The 21,078-nt window shown below is 35.3% G+C and overlaps 1 protein-coding gene across 2 annotated transcripts in view; it reads right to left on the bottom strand.

The window, feature by feature from the left end:
* Window positions 1-21,078, bottom strand: part of LOC137657935 (neuromedin-U receptor 2-like) — a 332,083-nt gene that overhangs the window by 26,254 nt on the left and 284,751 nt on the right. For both annotated transcript variants that reach the window (XM_068392633.1, XM_068392634.1), the window contains exon 5: window positions 9,106-9,268. In XM_068392633.1, coding sequence (XP_068248734.1) covers window positions 9,106-9,268 — 163 coding nt within the window. The remainder of the gene's footprint in view (window positions 1-9,105; window positions 9,269-21,078) is intronic.

Genomic DNA, 21,078 nt, shown 5'->3' with positions numbered 1-21,078 from the left:
TTAGTTCTGTATGCATGTTGCCTAAGATTTTTCATAATTCTGATCATCCTCTTCATTCAGATCTTTCCAGACTACATACTACAGTATTCTAGAAGCTTTATTCGAGTTGTGACCATATTGTAGAATGCTCTTCCCAATCAAGCAGTTGAATCAGTGAAACTTTAGAAGTTCAAACTTGCAGTGAAAATTTGTATGTTAATAGAGTGACATAAGTCTCTGAATAGTTTATATATGACATCTATTTTAACGGTGTTACTGATCTTAAGATGTTTTATATTCTTTATTCATAACTTCTCATATATTCTATTTATTTCTTTTCCCCGCTGACCTCTTTTTTCCCCATTAGAGCACTAATGCTTATAGCATCCCGCTTTTTCATCTAGGGTTGTAGGTTAGCTAATGATAATAATAATAATAATAATAATAATAATAATAATAATAATAATAATAATAATAATAATAATAATGAATTCAGAATTTGATTATGTATCTAAGTTCTCTTCCTTATAGGATGAAGTTAAGTAAAATGGCTTCTAGGTTCATACCTGAACCAATTTGGTATGTCGCTTCATACAAGAAAAGGTATAATAATAATATCAAGGGCTCTGAATGGCTATAAAAATGTTGGTATTATTCCACAAGGGAATTTGAAACTCTGGTGCTCTGTCGGAGGGCAAAGCTGACAATGAAACTCAAGCAGTGATATTGAGCAATTATATACCCTCTTCTTAAGATGTTATCCACAGTGCCTTCCTTCACCACAACTCGTGGTTTTTTAATGTGTAAATCTCATTCTACTTCTCAAGTGTTGGGAATATGACTTGATTTTAAGCATAAGTAATCATTTTTTTTTTTCTGAATGTAGAGGTTTCAAGACACAAAGAGTTCATGTTTTGGTCAGAAAACATTATCTGATATTTTATCAGATTCTGAGAAATTTTGTTTTCAAGATTTTAATGTTTTTAAGAAGCATAGATTAAATAGATAAAATTCAAATGTTAAAAAATTATTACCTTTGCATGGTTGAGTTCTTATTATTACTAAACGGAGGAGATTTACCAACCCAATGAGTGAAACTTAACTCCTGCAAACCTGGCCCGAATAAATTCGGGATAGGTAAATGATAATATATGATATTTCAAATAAGATTGATAAAAAATTAAACTAGAGAAAAAAACCTGATAAATTAAGGGTCCTATGAAATTATAAAAAGGGATATACCGAAGAGGTACCCAACAACTCCTTTTAAAGTTAAAAAGCTGGAAGTGGATACCAATGCCATTTCATTATAGTCTTTTACACCTTATTTACTAGACTATATTAAGGTTAGACACTTAAACATAGATCTCAAGAAACTTCATCCACTACCAATGGAATGTTACAAGTATTGGGAGTTTGGCCATGTTCAGATAGTATGATATTCATCTGAGCTCCTTATAACTGGTTTTAAGAAGCTATTAATGTTGAAACGCGATGCCATCCTTAAGGCCAGGGGAATGGCAGTGTATAGATGTCATAAGATTCAGGTAATAAAAGTTTGTGGCAGGCATATCAATTTCTATTTGTGTTCGATCTACTGGAATCCTGACATGGATGATTCTATCTTCGATTGTCTTCTTGCCATTATGGCTAAGATACAAGAAGATGATAGAAAGGCCTCTTTTGTCTTTGTTGGTGATTTTAATGCTCACCATAGGGAGTGGTTAAATTCTGTTACTCCTACCGATCGCCATGGCTTAAGAGCTTTAGACTTTGCCTCTGAATCAGGCTGTGAGTAAATCATAAGTGAAGCTACTCACAGGTCTTGTAACTGCTTGGACCTCATATACACCGACTCCCCTGATGTTATAACAAGTAAGGTAGGTTCTCCAGTTGGGACATCTGATCATGCCTTGATTTCATTAGTAGCGGAGACTGAGCAGCCTGTCCCTGATGTATATTACTCATGTAAGATTTATATGAAATCTCAAGCAGACTGGAATGGGATTTTACATGATCTTTTGGGCTTGCATTGGTCACAATTGTATAATAGTGTTGATCCTATCATCCCTGTGAATGAGAATCTAGTCAACATAAATGATAGGCGTATCCCTTCTCATGTACTAATGTATCAAGTGAAGGACAAACCATGGTTTAATGATGACGTGCTTATTTGGAGAAATAGGAGGCCTATTATCTTTGGAAGGGTAACAGATCAGATTTGACATGGAATAACTATACTCAGCTTAGAGCTTTTGCTCAGAGTTTATGCTCCAACTGAAAAAGAATACAATTTAACCATAAAAGAAACCCTTTCTGGTACATCCCAGGAGCCTAAGTGGTGAACTACCCTTGAAATGCACTCTTTGGTGTAGATGCAACAGTTCCTCCTTTACTTAAACCAGATGGCTTTGTCACTCACTGTCCAAAGGAAAAGGCAACCCTTTTGGCAGATGTGTTTGACAGCAAGCAGAGTAATGAGAAACTCGAACTTCCTCATTCCTGCTTTCCTAAGCTAAACTAACTAGTTTAGCTTTTCGATTTCGTGAAATTAAAGCTCTGTTGATGGACCTTGATGCTTATGGAGGTGTAAACTCAAATGGTATTTTTCTTTTGTTATTTATAAAGACTGCAGAGTTCTTCGCTACAAAGTTATCTGTTATTTTGCACAAGTTAACAAGAAGAGAAGCTTTTAGCACTTGTTTGAGAATTGGTAATGTTACTCCGCTATGTAAATGTGTTTGTGGTAGCTCAAGTCCTACTGATTACCGTCCAATTTCCGTAACTCCCATATTATCTAGAGTTTTTGAACATGTTTTGGCAAGAGGTCTTAATAGGTTTGCTGAAGGTAATCATGTGTTCCCTAGTTTGCAATTTGATTTTTGTAAAGGCCTTGGAGCATGTGATGCCCTTCTTACAATCTCCAGTGCTGTACAGAAATCCCTTGATTGTGGTCAGGAAGTTAGTATGACTGGCCTTGATTTTAGTGCTGCGTTTGACCATGTTAATCATGAGGCCCTTGTTTTCAAACTCAAACAGTTGGGAGTGGGTGGGTCCTTCCTTGGCATCATTATTGATTTTTTTTTTTAGGTAATAGATCACAAAGAGTTGTTGTTGATGGGCACTATAGTTAGTATAGGAATATGATATCTGGTGTTGCTCAGGATAGTGTGCTTGGCCCATTACTTTTCATACTATATGCACATGACATGTGGTTTGGTCTAGAAAACAAGCTTGTTGAATATGCAGTTGATGCTACTCTCTTTGCATCAATTCCATCTCCTGAATGTAGATCTGGGGTTGATGAATCCCTTAATAGAGATCTAGCTAAAATTAGTGCATGGTGCAAATTAAAGGGTATGAAGTTGAATCCTAACAGAACTCAGAGTATGATTGTAATTAGGTCAAGAACAGTGGCTCCTCACCATCTGGATCTCAGCATTGATAATGTTTCTTTAACTTTGTATGACTCTTTTAAGATATTAGGCGTGATTCTCGACAGCAAATTAATTTTGAGAAACACATTAAGTCTGTGTCTTCTTCAATTTCACAAAAAATGGGCTTATTGAGAAAGTCTTTCAAGATTTTTGGTGATCAATCTATTCTGAAGAAGTGTTTTAATTCTTTTATTTTACTTTTTTTTCGAGTATTGTTCTCCTGTCTGGTCTTCAGCTGCTGATTCTGCTCTTAATTTGTTGGAAAGGAACTTACTGTCTTTTAAATTTCTTATTCCTGATCTAGATATTAATCTCTAGCACCGTCGTTCAATTAGTTCATTATGCATGTTGCATAAGATTTTTCATTATTCTGATCATCCCTTATAATCAGATCTTCCCGGATAGTTCCATCCCTTTCGTAATACTAGGTATGCAGTTAATTCTAATATTCAGGCTCTCTCCATCATGAGGCTCAATACTAAACAGTTGTGGAATGATATTCATAATCGGGTAGTTGAATTAGTAGAACTTCAAAAGTTCAAACTCGCAGCAAATGTTTTTATGTTGAACAGGCTTACAGAAGTCCTTTTATAGTTTGTATATGAAATATTTGTTTTAATATTGTTAAAGTTTTTAATATATTCTATTTAAATTTTTCATCACTTCTTATATCGTTTATTTATTTCCTTATTTCCTTTCTTCAATGGGCTATTTTTCCCTGTTGGAGCCCTTGGGCTAATAGCATCTTGCTTTTCCAGCTATGGTTGTAACTTTGCTAGTAATAATAATAATAATAATAATAATAATAATAATAATAATAATAATAATAATAATAATAATAATAATAATAAATTCACTAATGGAAAAAGATGTTTCACTTGCTCAAAGGTACATAATACTTTTACAGATCGTTCATCAAACAAAATTTGTTTCAACTTAAAGGAAGTTCACTTTCCAAACTAAAGACGATGTTCTTAATAGAAACTAGAAGCTTTAAGTGAGAATGCCAAAAGTGAGTATATCACCTTTAGTGCAAGAAGGGAAAAGCTTTTAGTAGTTAAGTCAACTTATTCTAGTATAGTGTCAAATTCTACGGATTCAACTAATAGTTCAAGAACTGCTCATTATTTTGCTGATGCTAAATATCCAAATCACTTTTCAAATCCCTCATAAACCAACCCTATGGAAAATTCTTTTCCTTCAACTTCATCAGGTTCAAATACGGTGACTGCCTATTTGAAGTCTACAAAAAAGAAAGAAAGAAAAAAAAAAACATCGTATTTCTTAACTTCTGCAGTAAAAAGGACTGTCTTAAGTTCTAAACCCATGTATTTCGATAGGGCATTTGAAAATGAAATAGTACTTTTACAAAAAATTGCCAACCTAAGTAAGAAGTCCAGATTGCTGTACAGAATAGGTTTAAAACACTTACCACTCACTGTATATCACCAAAAATTATATGGAAAATTATTTTGAAGTACGTAATTATGGTTGATGATGAATCCCCAAAATTAAAATCTGATACTAAAATACGGGTACTTGAAAGTACAACCCCAGCAAAATAGTAATATAAACAAATGATGAAGAATGTGTCAATAAGCCCAAAGAGGTTATTCTTAGAATCAATCTTCGGGAGAGTTCATTTGCTGATATACTAAATCCAATTGTCGAGAAATGCAATTTCTTCCGGAAACAGAAACTGCCTCGACTCCTAGCTTCTGAATTTTAACCTGATGTCATTACTAATCAAACTACCAAATAGATGGTAAAGGTCGAGGTCCATAATAATTCCTAGGATACTCAAGTGGCTAAATTAAACTAACACTGTACTTGAAGAAATGAATCCATATTCATTTATAGGTATAACTGGTAATCTATGATTTCGCTTAAAAGAACAGCAGAGAATAAAAACAGCAACAAAATTTCTAGCGACTGCAGTGATTGGCTTATTTCTCAATTTCATGACAGAAAAAACATAAGTATATATACATATATATCTATCTATATATATATATATATATATATATATATATATATATATATATATATATGTGTGTGTGTATATATATACATATATATGTATATATAAATATATATATATATATATATATATATATATATATATATATATATATGTATATATATATATGTATATATATATATATATATATAAAATTTCCAATCAGCTTGATAACTATGACAAGAACAAAAATAACTAGAACAGCACAATTTGCCCTACCCAGAATTAATTTAGACTGTAGGCATATTTTTCGGTAGACCTTTTGCTCGGCCTTGACCTTTAACTTAGGACTTACAAAATTGAATCACTTCCACGTCTCAACATAACAATTAATCCCTGAATGTTTCACTACTCTATAAAATATGTGACTAGAAAGTTGTTTACAGACAAACAAACCGAAGAAAGACAAACGGACAAACAGACAGAGAAATAGGGGCGAAAACATAACCTCCTCCTCCTGCCCAATAGTCCTCCCTAATGCCTTCTATTAAAGGCATCCTCTTCGACGAAACCTCTCATCTCCACATCATCCTTCATCTTATCTCGCCATCTAATTCTCTGATTCCCCCTCGATCTTCCTCCCATAACAAGTTCCTCCTAGGCTCTCTCTCACTATCTCCACCATCCATCCTTAACACTTGCATACAACAACTCAGTCATGACACCCTTATCATCTCTATCTTTACTATGCCTGCCATTATTCTTATTTCATTATATCCCAATCTTTCAAGTAGCAATATTCCCATAATATACGTCAGTTATGCTCATCTCTGTTCTCTCAAACTTTGCTTCCTCTTTCCATCTTAGAGTCCACATTTCCTATCCAAATATTAACGCTGGTCTTATTACAGTGCTATAGATCTTGATATTTAGCTTATAACATACCACTTCTGCTACATATCTTCACTTAACCCCGGCTGCCTTTATCATATGCTCAACTTCAGCCTCACAACCTCCCTCGTGACTTATTATAGTAGATCCCATGTATCTAAATTGTTCCACCTGTTTTATAACCTGAGCCTCTACTTTCATGCTTGCCTATCATGTCCCTATCTGCCTTACTGCTGATCGTAGCTTCAGCCTTATCCACATTTACCCTCAACCCACCACTCTCCAAAGTCTCTTACCACTCTACACCCCTTCTCTGTAAGTCTTCCTTCTTTTCAGTTCTAATCACTGAATGTAATAATTCCTACAACTCTTCATTTCTGATCTCTTCACTTAACACATTTATGAGCACCACAAATAAAAACGGGCTTAATGCGGACACCTGGTGTAATCAAACTCTAACTTCAAAGGTTTCTGTTTCCCCAGCAGCTGTTATTACTTTTGTCCTTAATCTTTTTTACATCATATCTACCATCCCAACAAACTTCTATGGGACTTTGCTCTTCCTCAAGCACCAAAATATCACTTATCTTTGTTATTCTATCATAAGCCTCCTCTAAATCCACAAGAGCACAGAATAACTTCTAGTTTCTTTATAGCCTCTTTTCCCGTAGTTACCTACTATAAAGATGTCATCCACAGTCCCTCTCCCCATCATGAATCCATACTGCTGTTTCCCAATCTATACAGTTTCTCTCCATCTCTCATCTAGTTCCCTCTTAAAGCTATCAAACCATGCTCTGTTAGTTTAATTACCCTGTAGTTACCATATTCTATGGCATCACTTTCCTGCTTAAAAATATATGGCATTAGACTCTCCTCTCAGTCTGTGTACTATTTCTTTTTCCTCTATTGTTCTTAATAAATCCAACATTTATTCTTCCCCCTCTGTAGCTAGTATGTTAACCATTTCCATTTGAAAATGTGATTGACCTGGTGCTTTACCATTCTAGATTTTACTCAATGCCCACTTCACTTCTGTATTCCGTATCTCCATTACTGGCCCCTTCACCTTTAGTGCTTTTCCTATCTCCGCTCTCTCATTTTCAGTATTGAATAGTTATTCAAAATTCTCCAATTCCTCTTAATGTCTTCATCCCTTTATGATATATCTCTATCTCTATCCTTGATAACTCCCACCAGCCCCAAATTCTGTCTTTGCCTTTTCTTCAAGTTTGAAATCTTATAGATATCCTTTTCCCCTTCCCTTGTTTCCGACGCTTCATTCAATTGCTCTACCTCTCTTCCAATAGCTAAATCTACTTTCCTCTTAGAATCTTTTTCCTCTTCTCTGTACTGTTCCACTGCACCATGTACATGCCTTACTTTCCAGTCCTTCAATGACTTTGATTTTTTTTTTAACTGACTCTTGCACCTCTCTGTTTCACCCCACTTTCACCCTTTAGACACACTATATCTGCTGGTTCTTCCCACTAGTGTCTCTGTTTCCCCTTCATTTATTTCTTTCATACCCACACAGATATTTTTGCCCTTTGTTACCCTGTTTATTCTTTAAGTTCAACCTTTCCAGTCATTTTTCTCACAATCTTCCTTAATTGCTCACTCTTCTCTTCTTTAAGATCCCAAACCTTAATTCTAGATCTCCTATTTCTCCTCTTGGGTTTTCTATCTTTTATTTTAAAATCCATCACTACCTACCTGTCTATGTTGATTAGCACATGCTTCCCCCAAATCCCTTTATTGTTCATCACATTTTTTATCAACTCCTCTAACCAGGATGTAATATATTTGGCTTTCCAATCTTCAACTTTCATAGGCTATCAGGTGCTTATTCTACTACTGAAACCAGCTGTCCATACATGATAATTCAAAACTCTGAGCTATCAATAGTATATACTCCCCATCCTCATTTCTAATTCCAAACCCATGGCTTACATGCACCTTCTGATATCCATCCATTCTCTTCCCCATTTTGCCATTCATATCTGGTCCTATGATTAGCTTCTTTTCCTCTTTCACTGATCTAATAGGTGCCTCAAACTCTTGTCTAAATAATTCTTCTTCTTGTTCTTGACAATCCATCTGCTTGGCATATGCTGTTCATTCCAGTTATTATCTATTAAGATCTCTACGCTAATCCTACCCTCTCATGAATCGCTGTAATAGAGCTTATGCCTATTTCATATCTCTCTAGTCCCCATATTCTTTCCTTCTCTTCTCATGCACACACACAATATCTATCCTCCTCCTCTCCATCACATGTACTATCTTCCCCAGTCTTCCCACTAAAGTACCGACATTCCAAATACCTGCTCTGATCTCCCCTTCTGTCACTAGTTTCTATGGTTGTAGTCATGAAATCTGCAGAACCCCTCACCCCTTTATCATACCAGCAGAGGTATCCTGACGCACGTTGCTTACAGTGGATGCTCTAGCTGCATCCACATTACTAATGGCATCTCCAATAAGACATAATGGTCTGTTCCTTGGTTTCTGGACTATTTTATCATTGTAGAAAACCCTACTGTTTGATCTGTAATCCCTTCAATATATACTTCAATGACAATAATGTAGGGATGGTCTCAGCAATGCGAAAAATATAAAGAACAGTAGAGTGTAGCTGCAAAAGAATGGGCTTTTGTCGAAAGTCACCTAGCTGTAACAAGTTTGATATAAGCAACGGTAAAAGTAAAAACCTGATGCCATTCTTATTTTGTTTATCACGGTTGGAGTTGTATAATATGAAATATGTTATCTCTGTCTATATTAAAGTACACTTTATGTAATACAAATAAAATTTCAGTGAAGAAAATTTCTTACCAATTTTATAGTAAAGGATGATAAGTATGAGCATGGGCATAATGAACCCAAAGACAGAAGACACCCACATTACCCAAGGCAAACTGGCATAGGATTCGTGAAATGAGATGGCACACCAAGCACTTTCAAGGATGATACTGCCACCTAACCGCAGATGATTAACCTGGAAAGATTTAAATATATGAAATTAATAACTTTATAGGAAGAAATATTTAGAAAATTAATTCTAACAAACATTACCAAGATTATATTTGTTTATAAAGTTTTAGAACATAAGCCAAACATTGGTGAACGTTATAATATCAAATGTATTTACAAATTTTACCAAAAGTTTGTTTTCTATTTCAACTTCTGTTACAAAGAAACTTTCTTTAGAATAGTACATGACATTTCTATTATAGAAAAATCAACCTTTCTGACTGAGTTCATAAGAAACTCATACATATTTATCTGGTTATCAAAATGGATAAAGTCCTGATTAATATTTTCATTAATGTCCCTTAAAAATTAAGATAAATTGGTAAAAAGATTACCACTTTTCAGAAGAGCTTGCCTTGATGTCACTCGTCTTCATTGGGGTACAGTATTTTTCACATTGAAGCCTTGTGGCAAGCAAGAAGGGTCTCGAACTGAGCAAAATGTATCTTAACCTCCAGTTCAACTTTAATGTCTCTTTATACTCGTTTTCTATTGTTGCATTTTATAACAACCTCCCCTTTATTTTATCAGTCCTTCTCCATCTTGCTATCCAACCCCTATTGCTAATTCTTACAAATACATGTATAATTTTTATATAAATGGCGTGGATATTTTATCATTCATAAAATTTCACTTTTTGGATAAATGGGAGAAGGGATCATGGCTGGGAAGGGATTTACATCTGAATCTGTTTGTGAGAGTCTTGTCTGTTCTCTGCTACCAAGAAGAGGTTTTGGACCGGTTCTAGGCAGAATAATGCTTAAATGCTCATCAGACTCTAAGGGGAATACATTCCTAGGGCAAGGAATCTTCGGATGTCCATCATCACACATAAAGGCAAGATGATTTCATATTCATATTACCTCATTTGTAAGAGGTAGGTTTAACTTACCTGCGCACCTCCATCTGTTTTGGTGTTATCCTACATGGGTAAAGTACAAAGTGGACTATTGGAAAACAAATATTGATTGTGCCATTGGTAGAGAATGGGAATTTCCTGAATAGCATATGATACTTTCTTAATGTTGTCTGGCAGTTAAATATCCTTCCCAAAACAAGTCATGAGCCAATCGGTATATGAACCCCTTTCCCTGGATACGCTTATCCGTAATCGCTGATGTGGATAACCTTTGCTCCTTTTATATACAATTCCATATACTCACTCTAAATAAAATCACTGATGATAAAATTACAGGTGGTATAAATGAAAATATGAAGGTGCCATTTAGCATAAATATTCCAAAATCTCTTAACTATGAATCTGTACTTAGTGATGCCTAGTATAAACGATCAGGCTTAAAACAACATCAGATGTTAATTATTTTGATTGAAACCTACATTACATTTTTAGACAGTAATGCTGTGAAAGTTCCTTTTATTGATTTAAAATAAAAAGTAGATTTTGAATTGAAAACAAAGATTATATATGTTTGAAATGTTCTTGAAGAGGACTATGGTTTTATCCCTAAATTTGCAGTCACATACGAAATGATCCAGTTTGTACCTGGTACGCTTTTTTTTTTATATATAAATGACATCATATTATAAGAGTGGCTGAAAGTCTCCAAAAGAAATTGAGCAACATACCCGATTAAAACATAAAAAAAGTACTGGAAAAGGGTTTGGTTAAGGCAGGTAGTGATATACAGGTATCTTTACTTAGAAACTTCAAACCATCTGATGGAAATATTGAAAAAGTTACCTCAAACTAGTCACCTGGTACACAAAGATGGGTAGTCTTCAAGAACGATCTCTATGAGGAAGAGATTCTAGATCAATGGCTGTCACAAATACAGTATATATCTTTAAGAAATTAGGTTGGAGGAAGAGCACCATTTTATAAATATTTTCATTCATTAGTTTGCTTGACTACTACCATTGGTATTTTGCCCTCGAGAGTAAAGAGATTTAGAAGTAGGCCTACAAAGTGCTACAAATGTTTTGAATTCATATGTGAAAATACGCAGAAACGATATATTTGTTCTAAACAGCATAATCTTGTCAGACAATAATGACAATAATGTACGGATGGTCACAGCAATACAAAAAATATAAAGAACAGTAGAGTGTAGCTGTAAGGGAATGGGTTTTTATCGAAAGTCACCTAGCTGTAACAAGTTTGATATAAGAAACGGTAAAAGTAAAAATCTGATGCCATTCTTATTTTGTTTATCACAGTTGGAGTTGTATAATATGAAATATGTTACCTCTGTCTATATTAAAGTATACTTTATGTAATACAAGTTTTGCTTTCAATACTCTCTTAACAAGAGGGCTCTCGAACTGAGAAATATGGTTTTCATCTGTTTGACTCAAAATTTCTATCATACTTTTTCTATGGGTCGTTACTACTTCAACCTCATTCATATTTTATCAACGGTCTCCCACCTTACTGTCTAATCTCTGTTCCCCTTTTCACTGTCTAGATTTTTTGGGAAGGGATACCATTGCTGGGTTTGCATTTTTTTTTTTAAAAACCAATTTTGGGAGCTGTGGTGGTCTTGCCAACTACCTGATAATGTTTGAACCAAAGGAGGGTCAATATTCCTATATTGGCACGTGTCACTATTTTCGTAAAGAAGTTTGTCACTTAGGGGTTGGCAAGTTTATTAAACATGGAACTCTCGGCATTGTGCCTGGTGTGCATGCCACTATGATTAAAGTGGGGTTGACTGTGTTCTTGAAATGCTTTTATTCCCACCAAGCCCGTTCGGCTTATACTTGAATCACTATAATCATAGTGTACCATAACCGGGCATAGTGGACGTTTGGGATTCAGCTGTCATAGGTGTCATTGGTGGAGGAATTAACTCCTTTTAGTGGGTTCTTTATTAGGATGTCAGACAGTCTAACTAAAATCTTTCACTTAAGCCCTTTTTTTCATTTTTTTTCTTATTTTTATTACTATTCCTGTCTTCCCCAAAGTAATAATGAATAACATTGACAATGTTACCCGTACCATTGGATACCATGACGTGCCCCAACACTGTTGACAGCCTCTGACAATTCGATTGAGTAAAATTTTGTTAACGACCTAGGCACTAAAAATAACCCACTCTTCAAATATTCAAAATAGCGAAGCTAAATCATTGAACATAAAAGTGCTTCATATCTGTGTTATAGTTTTAAATTGTAACTATGAAGCTTTATGGATGACTTTAAAACCATACTGTAAAATTAGTGAAATTAGGATGACCCTCAAAGAGGAGGAGAGCAAATTATTTTTATTATTACTAGCTAAGCTACAACCCTAGTTGGGGAAGCAGCATGCTATTTGCACAAGCGGTCCAGCAGGAAAAATAATCCAGTATGGAAAGGAAATAAGGAAACAGATCGAATTACTTGGCTGGGTGTACCCTCAAGCAAGAGAACTCTAACCCAAGACAGTGGAAGACCATGGTACAGAGGCTATGACATTACCCAAGACTAGAGAACAATGGTTTAATTTTGGAGTGTCCTTCTCCTAAAAGAGCTGCTTACCATAGCTAAAGAGTCTCTTCTAGCCTTACTAAGTGGAGAGTAGCCACTAATCAATTATAGTGTATTAGTTAACCCCTTGAGTGAAGAAGACTTTTTTGGTCATCTTAGTATTGTCAGGTGTATGAGGAAACAGGAGACTGTATAAAGAATAGAACTGACTTTACGATGAATGTGTAGGCAAATAAAAAATAAACCGTAATACCAGTTTGGCTTGACATACACAAACCATTGTAGAGCTACAATTGCATTAAATTCGGACATATATGTAAAAACGAAAAGCTCTACGACAATTGTTCTGATCTTGAGCATGGCCCCTGCATTTCTGTTGCAAAGTGCACTAATTGTAGCTAGGATCAGAAGCCACCCAATAACAAATGTCCTTAATATCAAATAGAAGAAACAACAGTTCAGAAGTCAGATGCCTGAAATATCAGTGTGGGATATGCTAGGTGAATTCTAAGCAAAACAAAAAGTTATGCCAAAGCCTTAAATTCTATGGATAATAGACATCCAGAGAGTTATGCAACACTACTTAGACCAGGTAATGGAAAACTTTCTCTTTTTAATTCTCTTTTTAAGCAAATACCATGCACCATGATTTGGCACTGGTGCAATCTTCCACACCTCGGATTAAGGGTTGTCATCTTAGGCAACATCGTTGCCGGATTTAAGAGAAGAATCTTCATCTAGAGATCTATTAAATACACCTCTCAAAAAGAAGGTACATAATCATAACATCTCTCCATCTTTTAATTGAAAACGAGGGAGACTCATCTTTCTGCTTCCCACGAGAAATATAAAAATAGCTAATAGTTATTGTATTTTATCTCAAAATAAAGACGATGAACCATTAAGATATTGAAATATATCCAAGATGAATGTCATGGTTTACCTGCTCCCACGACAACTACTGTAGATATGAAAGTTTCTAAGAAAAATATTAAGCTAAGCTTAGCAAGTCCTACTTTTAAAAAGAGACTATCAGAGGTTCCTATCAATTCAAAGAGCTCTAATAGAAAGGCTTCAGCAAAGGAGTCTTCCAAAAAGTAAACTATTATTTTCTCTTCAATCTAACAGTGGATTTGTTAAGGTCTGAAGGCTATATATGAAGAGCTGAAACTCCTAATTCATGACCATCCAGTCTTCAAGAAACAATGCTAGATATTTTGATTCCATGCCTTAGTAAATATGTCAGTTACAGGACACCATGTAATCTTCTGGAAAGAGGTCATAGAGGAAGTCTCATACATGTTAGCCGTGGTATTCTCCACAATCCTTTAGATCTATGTCTTACTCTAAAAGTAGTAACAGTCCAAATAGATCTAAATCAGAAATATACCATACGTTCACTAATGATAGTGTGGCTCAGGTGATAAACCAGTCCCATCAACCATTTCTTATTCTTGTCGAAAGGAAATCTGCTAGCATTATTAATAGAAAAGGAAGATACTGGGGTTCTACAGTAGATAGAGGTGAGCCTACTCACTTCTATATCCGGACAGGTACTTTATCATGCATTGACTTTTCAATAACAAGCCCTAACTGGCTAGCTTATTTTCACTGGAGAACATTGGAATGTATTCATTTAAAATTTTTTTCATTTATATATACAGTTTATATATATATATATATATATATATATATATATATCTATCTATCTATCTATCTATATATATATATATATATATATATATATATATATATATATATGTATATATAATATATGCAAATACATATTATATATACAAATATATATATATATATATATATATATATATATATATTTATTTATATGTGTATGCATATACATATTATATATACATATCTCTATATATACATATTTATGAATATATATACATATATATATATATAAATATATATGCATATATATATATATATATATATCATGTGGAAAAGCAAGATGTTATAAGCCCAAGGGCTCCAACAGGGAAAAATAGCCCAGTGAGGAAAGAAAATAAGGAAATAAATAAACAATAAAAGAAGTAATGACAAATAAAAATGAAATATTTTACAAACATTAACAGCATTTAAACAGATATTTGATATATAAACTATAAAAGGACTTATGCAAGCCTGTGCAACATAAAAACATTTGCTGCGAGTTTGAACTTTTGAAGTTCTACTGATTCAACTACCCGATTAGGAAGACCATTCCACAACTTGGCCACAGCTGGAATAAATTTTCGAGAGTACTGTGTAGTATGAGCCTCATGATGGAGAAGGCCTTACTATTACAATTAGCTGTATATCTAGTATTACGAAGAGGATGGAATTGTCCGGGAAGATCTAAATGTAAAGGATGTTCAGAATTATAAAAAGACTTATGCAACATGCAAAATTAACCAATTGAACGACGGTGGCAGTCATTAATATCTAGATCACGAATAAGAAATTTAATAGACCGTAAGTTCCTGTCCAACAAATTCAGATGAGAATCAGCAGCTGAAGACCTGATAGGAGAACAATACTAGAAACAAGGTAGAATGAAAGAATTAAAACACTTCTTCAGAATAAATTGATCACCGAAAATCTTGAGAGACTTTCTCAATAAGCCAATTTCTTGTGCAATTGAAGAAGACACAAACCTAATGCGTTTCTCAAAAGTAGATTTGCTGCCAAAAACCATACCTAAGATTTTCACAGTCATACAAAGTTAAAGAGACATTATCAATGCTGAGATCAGGATATTGAGGAGCCGCGGTCCTTGACCTACTTACAATCATACTTTGAGTTTTGTTAGGATTCAACTTCATACCCAATAATTTGTACCATGCACTAATTTTAGCTAGATTTCTATTAAGAGATTCAACAGCCCCAGATCTGCATTCAGGATATGGAATTGATGCAAAGAGAGTAGCAGCATCTGTATATGCAAGAAGCTTGTTTTCTAGACCAAACCACATGTCATGTGTATATGGTATGAAAAGTAATGGTCCAAGAACACTACCCTGTGGAACACAATATATCACATTCCTATACTCACCATGGGGCCCATCAACAATAACTCTTTGCGATTTATTACTTAAAAATTCAATGATGATGCTAAGAAACGACCCACCCACTCCCAAATATTTGAGTTTGAAATCAAGGGCATCATGAATAACACGGTCAAAGGCAGCACTAAAATCAAGGACAATCATACAGACTTCCTGACCACAATCAAGGGCTTTCTGTACAGTATTGGAGATTGTAAGAAGGGCATCACATGCTCCAAGTCCTTTACGAAAACCAAATTACAAACTAGGGAACAGATAATTACCTTCAGCAAACCAATTAAGACGTTTTGCCAAAAGACGTTCAAAAACTTTAGATAATATGAGAGTTATGGAACATGGGCAGTAATCAGTTGGACTTGAGCTACCACAAACACATTTACATAGTGGAGTTTCATTACCAATTCTCCAATAAGTGCTAAAAGCTCCTCTTCTTGCTAACTTGCACAAAATAACAGATAGCTTTGGAGTTAACAAATCTGCAGTCTTTATAAAAACAAAGGAAAAATACCATTTGGGTTTACACCACCATAAGCTTCAAGGTCCATCAAGAGAGCTTTAATTTCACGATATCAAAAAGCTAAACTAGTTAGTTTAGCCTCAGGAAAACAGTAATGAGGAAGATCGAGTTTTACATTAGTCTGCTTGCTGTAAAAAAAATCAGCCAAAAAGGTTGCCTTTTCCTTTGGACACTGGGTGACAAAGCTATCTGGTTTAAGTAAAGGAGGAACTGTTGTATCTAGACAAAAGAGTGCAGTTCAAGGGTAGTCCACCACTTATGCTCCTGAGTTGTACCAGAAAGGGTTTCTATTAAGGTTAAATTGTATTCTTTTTCAGTTGAAGCATAAATTCTCTGAGCAAAAGCTCTAAGCTGAGTTTAGTTATTCCGGGTCAAATCTGATCTGTTACTCTTCCAATGATGATAGGCCTCCTGCTTCTTCAAATAAACCCGTCTACAATCATCATTGAACCATAGCTTGTCCTTTACTCGGTACCTTAGTACATGAGAAGGGATCCGCCTATCAATTATGTTGACTAGATTCTCATTCAAAGGGACTACAGGATCAACACTATTGTAGAGTCGTGACCAATTCAAGTCCCAAAGATCATGCAAAATCTTATTCCAGTCTGCTTGAGATTTCAAATGAATCTTACATGAGTAAGATACACCACGAACAGGCTGCTCAGTCTTCACTACTAATGAAATCAAAGCATGATCAGATGTCCCGACTGGAGAACCAACCTTACTTGTTATAACGCCAGGGGAGTCGGTGTATATGAGGTCCAAGCAGTTACCAGACCTGTGAGTAGCTTCACTTATGATTTGTTCACAGTCTGATTCACAGGCAAAGTCTAAAGCTCTTAAGCCATGGTGATTGATAGGAGATGCAGAATTTAAACACTACCCATGGTGAGCATTGAAATCATCATGAAAGACAAAAGAGGCCTTTCTATCATCTTGTTTCTAAGATAGAATCATCCATGTCAGGATTACGGTAGATCGAACACAAATAGAAGTTGCTATGCCTACCACAACTTTTATTACCTGAATCTCATGACATCCACATTCATAGTAGGGCTTATGAGAAGCAGGGTACTCAGTCCTAATCTACACCGCCATTATCCTGGCCCTAGGGATGGCATTGCGTTTTAACATTATTGGCTTCTTAAAACCAGTTATAAGGAGCTCAGATGAGTACCTCATATTAGAAACCAAAGTTTCTGAGCACAAAAGAATATCATACCGTCTGGACGCAACTGTAAGGTCTTGAATATTTGCATGAAGACCACGAATATTGCAATACAGTAGACGACATTGACGAAATCTACGACGTACTGATCCCGTATTTTGCTCAATGTCTCCAGAAAGCATAAGAATTAATGGTGATGAAAAAGATACATTATACTTAACTAAATTAACAAGAATGATAACAAAAACAATCTGTTTTAAGGATATATAAATCAAATGATTGATCAAACCCATAGACTATAGAAAAAAAGCCAGAAAAACTGGTCAAAATGGAGGAGCCGATACACCATGCACGGATAAATACCCTCCAGGATAGCCACTTCAACTGAAGGGAGGACAGTAAGGATGGTTTTGAGAAGAAATAGAAATAGATAAGGAGAATACAACCTCTTGATAGACCACCAGGCATACATGGCACTTTTATTAAGCCTGCCCAACACACCATTAAAAAAAAAAATAAACAGAGAAAGAAAAATAGAAAAATAAGATAGGAATGTGCCTTTTTTGGCCTAATTAACAAAATATGTACTTAGTTGTCAGTAAATGTTGTTGGTTGCAACTTTTTTGGTGGCAAAGGAGAGAGAGAGAAAGATCAGTGTTTCATCAAAGGACTGTTATATCCAATTTGAAACTTGAGGACATCGTCTAAGTATTCCCAAAAATGGAAACCACGCTGTACATCGGATGATGTCTCTTTGTTTTTACTACACCGTATTTCTGGCTTCTGAAGGATAAATGAAGTTTCATTCTGCTAACATCAATTTTATAGTCCGTCCATTTTTCAGTAATTCAATCTATCAATGACTTCTAGACTGATGTTAATTAATTTCTCTTTAAATTTCCATCTGATGACTCTCCAGGATTAGAGAACGGTAACACTCTCTAGGCGATTGGACTTACTGCCAGTTACTGGTGTAGTGTAGGAAGTAGGTGAATCATAATTCGATAAAGATCTTGTTGTATCATGAAGTGTTACATACATATCGAATAATCTTGTATTGTGATCTGCTACCCAACCCTAAGACTTATTTTTTTTTCCTCTTAAACCGTTCACTTCATGTATTGAAGCTCTATTTTGTGCCCTTTGTATTTAATGACAGTAATGCATGAGAATGAGGCCTTGATATGAGGCCTAAGAGCTATTTGGATTTTGGCTTGTAGAAGTTTTCGCATTAGAGTTAACAGTATTGAATCGAACACGTTTGCTCAAAATGGTTTACTATCACCTCCTACATCTTTTATCCCGTTTGGTGACAATGATAGTTGTGTTTGCTCGTTTTAAATGATATAACGCAGCTTATCTTTTTCATTGGCTGGAAGGATCAGTTTCTTACCAGACATGTAAGAAATACATTCTAGTAACTGAATTACAGATCGAATGCCAGAGGAATTATTGAGCATTAGTGCTGGGTAGATCATTTTTGTCTTGATACTTGGTTCATTGCGCTTGGCCAGTTGACCTAAAATATTGATTTCGATATATTGCAAGTTGAATATTTTGATCTACGGTGTCAATAAGTGCATTTGCTTTACTCTGTATCTAATCGGAATTCGTATATATCAATTTTGAGTCTTTATTTTTCACTTTATTCAAAGATCATGGCCGGACGAGGCCTATCTCTTGTCATCCACTTGGGTATATGAACGTAAACGGTTTATTAGCAAAGCCTCATGACATATTCAAAAAAATCTAGAGTACGAGTTTCTTAATATTGTTCAGCACATATCAGATGATATATCCAAGCCATAAAGTAATTAGGGAAGTAATAAGCAATAGTCAACAAGGAACACAATTCCAAACTCTTGAACCCCAAGAAGAAAAGTAGTAAGATATTGCAGAAATAAAAGGTTTTATTTTATTGTATTTGTAGGAGCATGTGCAGAGTTCTCGTGAAAATAGAAAGAGAAAAATCTCTGGCCATCAGACCTTACCAATGGGAATTTCTTCTTTCCTTCTCTCATTTATCTGCTCCATCCTCTGGAGAATTTCCTGTATTTCCCCCTACCCTGTTTCTCGCCTCTTGAAGGGAGTCATTGTCATAGAAATTCCTCTCGTTCGTTCGCGGGGTAAGCCAAAGGTGTCCATGGGTAAGCCCTGCATGCTTCCCTGTTCCCCCATCCCCCACCCCTTTCACCCCACTCCCCTTTCTCCCCACCTAATTCCTACCCGATGCTGTTTCTTTCACTCCATCTCAATTTGCTACAGAGGGAGAGGGTGTGTCCTTTCCATTGCTTCCTTGACCGATTTTGTATTCCAAGGAGGTTGAATAGGCTGTAACCTACTTCTCTCTTTCTTTGCTTTATGGTTTTTTTATGTATTAGATGTTGCTTTTGATATTATTATTATCACCACCGCCACCACTAGGTAAGTTAAAACCCTAGTTGGAAAATCAGGATGCTATAAGCCCAGAGGCTCCAACAGGGAAAATAGCCTAGTGAGGAAAGGAAACAAGGAAAAAAAATATTTTAATAACAGTAACAACATTAAAATAAATATTTCCTATATAAACTATAAACAAAACTGTAACAAAATAAGAGGAAGAAAAATAAGATAGAATAGTGTGCCCGAGTGTACCCTCAAGCACCCCCAAGGCAGTGGAAGAAGATGGTATAGAGGCTGTGGAACTACTCAAGACTAGAGAACAATGGTTTGATTTTGGAGTGTCCTTCTCCTTGAAGCGATGCTTACCATAGCAAAAGAGTCTCTTCTACCTTTACCAAGAGGAAAGTAGCCACTGAACTATAGTACAGTAATGAGCCCCTTGAGCGAAGACATGTTTAGTAATTTTAGTGTTGTTAGGTGTATGAGGAAAAACGAGAATGTGTAAAGAATAGGCCACACTATTCGGTGTATATGTAGGCAAAGAAAAATTAGCCGTAACCGGAGAGAGGGATCCAATGCATTATTGTCTGGTCAGTCAAAGGATCCACTAACTCTCATTGTCAGCCGTAACTACCCCACTGCTGGGCAAGGCCTCAGACATGTCCTTCCACTCGTGTCTGTATGGTCTTTCTATGCTAGTTTGAACCGGCAAATTTTCTTAGTTCGTCAATCCCTCGTCCTCTTTTCCTACCCCTGCTTCTTTAGATATCTCTAAGGACCATTCTGTTATTCTTATTACATGTCTTGCCCATTTCCATTTATTTTTCCTACATGTTGTTAGATTATACTATGCTTTAGTTTGCTCATGTATCCATGATGCTCTTTTTCTGGTTCTTAGTGATATTCCCATCATTATTTTTTCCTTTGATCTTTCAGTTGTAACTAGCTTATGTTTTAAGGCTTCAGTAAGACTCCAAGTTTTAATAAAGTAGAGACCATCTGATTAAATACTTTTTTTTCAGAGAAAGTGGCATTTTACATTTCATAATCTTATTTTATTTAACAAAAGGTCTCTATTCTATGCTTATCCCTATTTTGATTTCAATCTCATGTCCGGAGGAAACAATGCTCTGTCTGCCCTAAATACAAACAATATACTTATTACCAATCTCTAGAGGTTCGTCCATAACCCTTATTTGTTGTCCCTA

The sequence above is a fragment of the Palaemon carinicauda genome, chromosome 18, assembly GCF_036898095.1.
Source record: "Palaemon carinicauda isolate YSFRI2023 chromosome 18, ASM3689809v2, whole genome shotgun sequence".
Classification (NCBI taxonomy): Eukaryota; Metazoa; Arthropoda; class Malacostraca; order Decapoda; family Palaemonidae; genus Palaemon; species Palaemon carinicauda.
The sequence above is the reverse complement of the archived record's forward strand: the minus strand, read 5'-3'. Positions and strand labels throughout refer to the sequence as shown.